The sequence below is a fragment of the Vigna umbellata genome, chromosome 4, assembly GCF_029865625.1.
Source record: "Vigna umbellata cultivar VRB3 chromosome 4, Vumbellata_1.0, whole genome shotgun sequence".
NCBI classification, from domain to species: domain Eukaryota; kingdom Viridiplantae; phylum Streptophyta; class Magnoliopsida; order Fabales; family Fabaceae; genus Vigna; species Vigna umbellata.
Window position 1 is genome coordinate 32,267,532 of NC_142168.1, and position 2,855 is coordinate 32,270,386.

General features: G+C 38.3%; 1 protein-coding gene across 1 annotated transcript; it reads left to right on the forward strand.

Moving 5' to 3' along the window:
* The first annotated feature begins 1,508 nt into the window (after window positions 1–1,508).
* LOC124829252 (uncharacterized) lies at window positions 1,509–2,654 on the forward strand. The gene has a single exon (XM_047302724.1). The coding sequence runs from the start codon at window positions 1,509–1,511 to the stop codon at window positions 2,652–2,654; it is 1,146 nt and encodes a 381-aa protein (XP_047158680.1).
* The last annotated feature ends 201 nt before the right edge of the window (window positions 2,655–2,855 follow it).

Genomic DNA, 2,855 nt, shown 5'->3' on the forward strand with positions numbered 1-2,855 from the left:
TTTATGCTTATTCATCCTTACCCTTTCATTTGCCAACGCTCAAGCTACTACCTTTGGATACTGCGGTACTTCCTCTCTCTCTTTTATTCTCTTTCAAATTGTACCCCTCAATTCTGATTTTTTTCGCCCTTCACATTGATCCCCCATATTAAAATTTTACACTTTATTTTTGGGGATTAAATTGTAGTCGGACCCAATTTGTTGATAACTTCTGTTTCTGTCTTCGATTCCATTGAAAATTTATGCAGCTGATGTGAACTATGTCGTGAAGGTGTCTAGAGTTGAAATCACACCAGACCCTGTTGTTCGTGCTAGGCCTGTAACCAACAAACCCTAACTTTTAATTTGGGAAAAACAACCATGAATCCTCTGTTTTCAAGATGAATCACCAATTCACAGTGCCACCTCAACGAAAAATGTACAGCTCATCAGTTTTGTGCCAGCTGGGCAGTTGTGCCGTTAGTCTTTTTAACGCCGTAACCAAAAAGGACTAACGTGCATCGTTTTTGCGAAAAGTGGGATCTTAGTGAACTTTTGAAAAAAAGTAGGACCAATTTGAACAGACCCTACGAAAAGAGGGACCAAAATACGTATTAAACCATATAGTTAGTATTTTAAAAAAATTATAAACTCTCTTACTAGCTTAAATGTGGAAAAGTTGTTTGTAAATGAGCATTCCTCTGCAAAAATATTATTCAAATTTGCAAGTATGGTCAAAATTACCGTTAAAATCTTATATTTATCTAAAATCTACATTCAAGATCTCGATAAAATCAATAAATACCATTGATATAGTTTTGAATATATAAAGATGGTAAATAGTAAAGATTGTGAAGGCACCAAAGTGATAAAAGTGATGCCCTTTATTAGAAAGTAAATCGTAAATCAGAAAGCTTAACTTCTTTAACTGTTATTTGACAGTAAGCACTTTGTATATATACTCTGTTTTCCTAATATGCAATACATCTCGTATTCACTATCTCTACATTGACTTTCTCTCTTCTTGTGCTCTCTCTCTCTCTCCCTTTTGCTACCACACACTCTATCAATCCCTATCAGTGGTATTCAGAGCTAGGTTTCCGAACCTAGGAGAAGCCATTCTTAGCAAGAAATTGTACTGTGAAGAAAGCGTTGCGTTTGAAGAATGGCGGGGATGATCCAAAATAATCTATCGATATTTGACAGAAAGAATTATGAAGATTAGGTTGTGAAGATGGATGTTATTCTGGGTTTTCCGGAGATTGATGAAATTGTTAAGAAAGGGTTCAAGGAACCAACGAAGAGCGACTCGAAAGAGGCCAAAGAAGGCTTACAAAGAAAACAAGAAGATGGATTGTAAAGCACGTATGATTCTGCATCAGTGTATCTCTCCATCAGTGTTCCAGAAAGTGTCCAAGGCAGTAACAGCCAAAGAAACATGGGAGATCTTGCAAGACGGATATGGAACTGCTGGAAACATAAAGAAGATCAAACTTAAGTCGCTATAGAGACAGTACGAACTGCTAAGAATGGGAGAACAAGAAACTATAGAGGGATATATCAGCAGAATTCAGGTGATTGTTAATGTTATGCGTGCATGTGACAAAATCGTAAAAGACAAGAAGATTGTCCATAAAATCTTGCGAACCTTGACGCCCCAATACGACCATATTGTCGTTGCCATTGAAGAGAGTAGAGATCTTGAGAAAATGAAGGTTGAAGAGCTGCAAAATTCACTTGAAGCTCACAAACAACGTTTGATGGAGAGAAAAGCTGCAGAACAAGATACTACACAAAACACTAATCAAGCATTGCAAGTCAAGACTTATAAGAATCGTGGGAATAACAGAGGTAGAGGTAGGTCTCGCGGTGGTCGTGGAGGCATAAATGGAGGTAGACACAATGGTGAACAAAACAAAGATGTTGAAAGCAACGAACAAGGCAGTTGTAGAGGTAGAGGAAAGCCCAAAGGCAGAGGCGGCAGAAAGAATCCTGATAAGAGGAATATACAGTGTTTTACGTGTATTAAATATGGTCATTACTCCTCGGAGTGCTGGCACAATGAGAATGTTAAGAAAGATCATAACGATGAAGTGAATCTTGCAAAAGAAGAACTGGAGTCTGAATCAGACCATGTCATCCTGATGACTATCGTCGTAGATAGAAGAAAAAATGATAAATGTGTTATGGCATACGGTGATTTCTTTCAAAACACAACCAGCGTAAAGAATGACAAATGGCCTAGGAATGCTACACAAGCAGAACAGGTGTCACTGACAGGAGAAATTGATCATGCAAGGGAGGACATGTCATGGTATCTTGACATAGAATGTTCTAATCATATGACAGGTAATAAAAGATGGATAATTGATCTAGACACCAGTGTCAAGAGCGTTGTTCGTTTCGTAGATGATAGTATAATTCGTGCAGAAGGCTTAGGCAAGGTGTTGATCACACGAAAAGATGGCAAATCTGTATTCATGCACAATGTCCTCTATGTGCCCACTATGAAGAGTAATCTTCTGAGTCTTGGCCAACTCCTTGAAAAGGGATACACTATGAATTTATGTGAAAAAAATATTGAGGTTTATGACGAAAAACAGAGATTGATAATCAAGGCACCTCTTGCTCGGAATAGAACGTTCAAAGTTAACTTGAATGTTGTTGAAGTGTAATGTTTAGTTGCAGAAGGCGCGGATACAGAAGAATGGCTTTGGCACTATCGCTTTGGACATTTGAATTTCAAAAGTTTGTGTCAATTGAGAGATAAAAACCTCGTGAAGGGTATTCCTGAGTTTACTGCACCAAGCAAAGTGTGTGAAGGGTGCGCTGCTGGTAAACAGACTAGGTGTGCCTTCAAAAGACACGCACCCAAG

Bases quoted from the DNA above. Each gene is read 5' to 3' on its own strand.
- LOC124829252 (XM_047302724.1), top strand. From the start codon at position 1,509: ATGGGAGAACAAGAAACTATAGAGGGATATATCAGCAGAATTCAGGTG.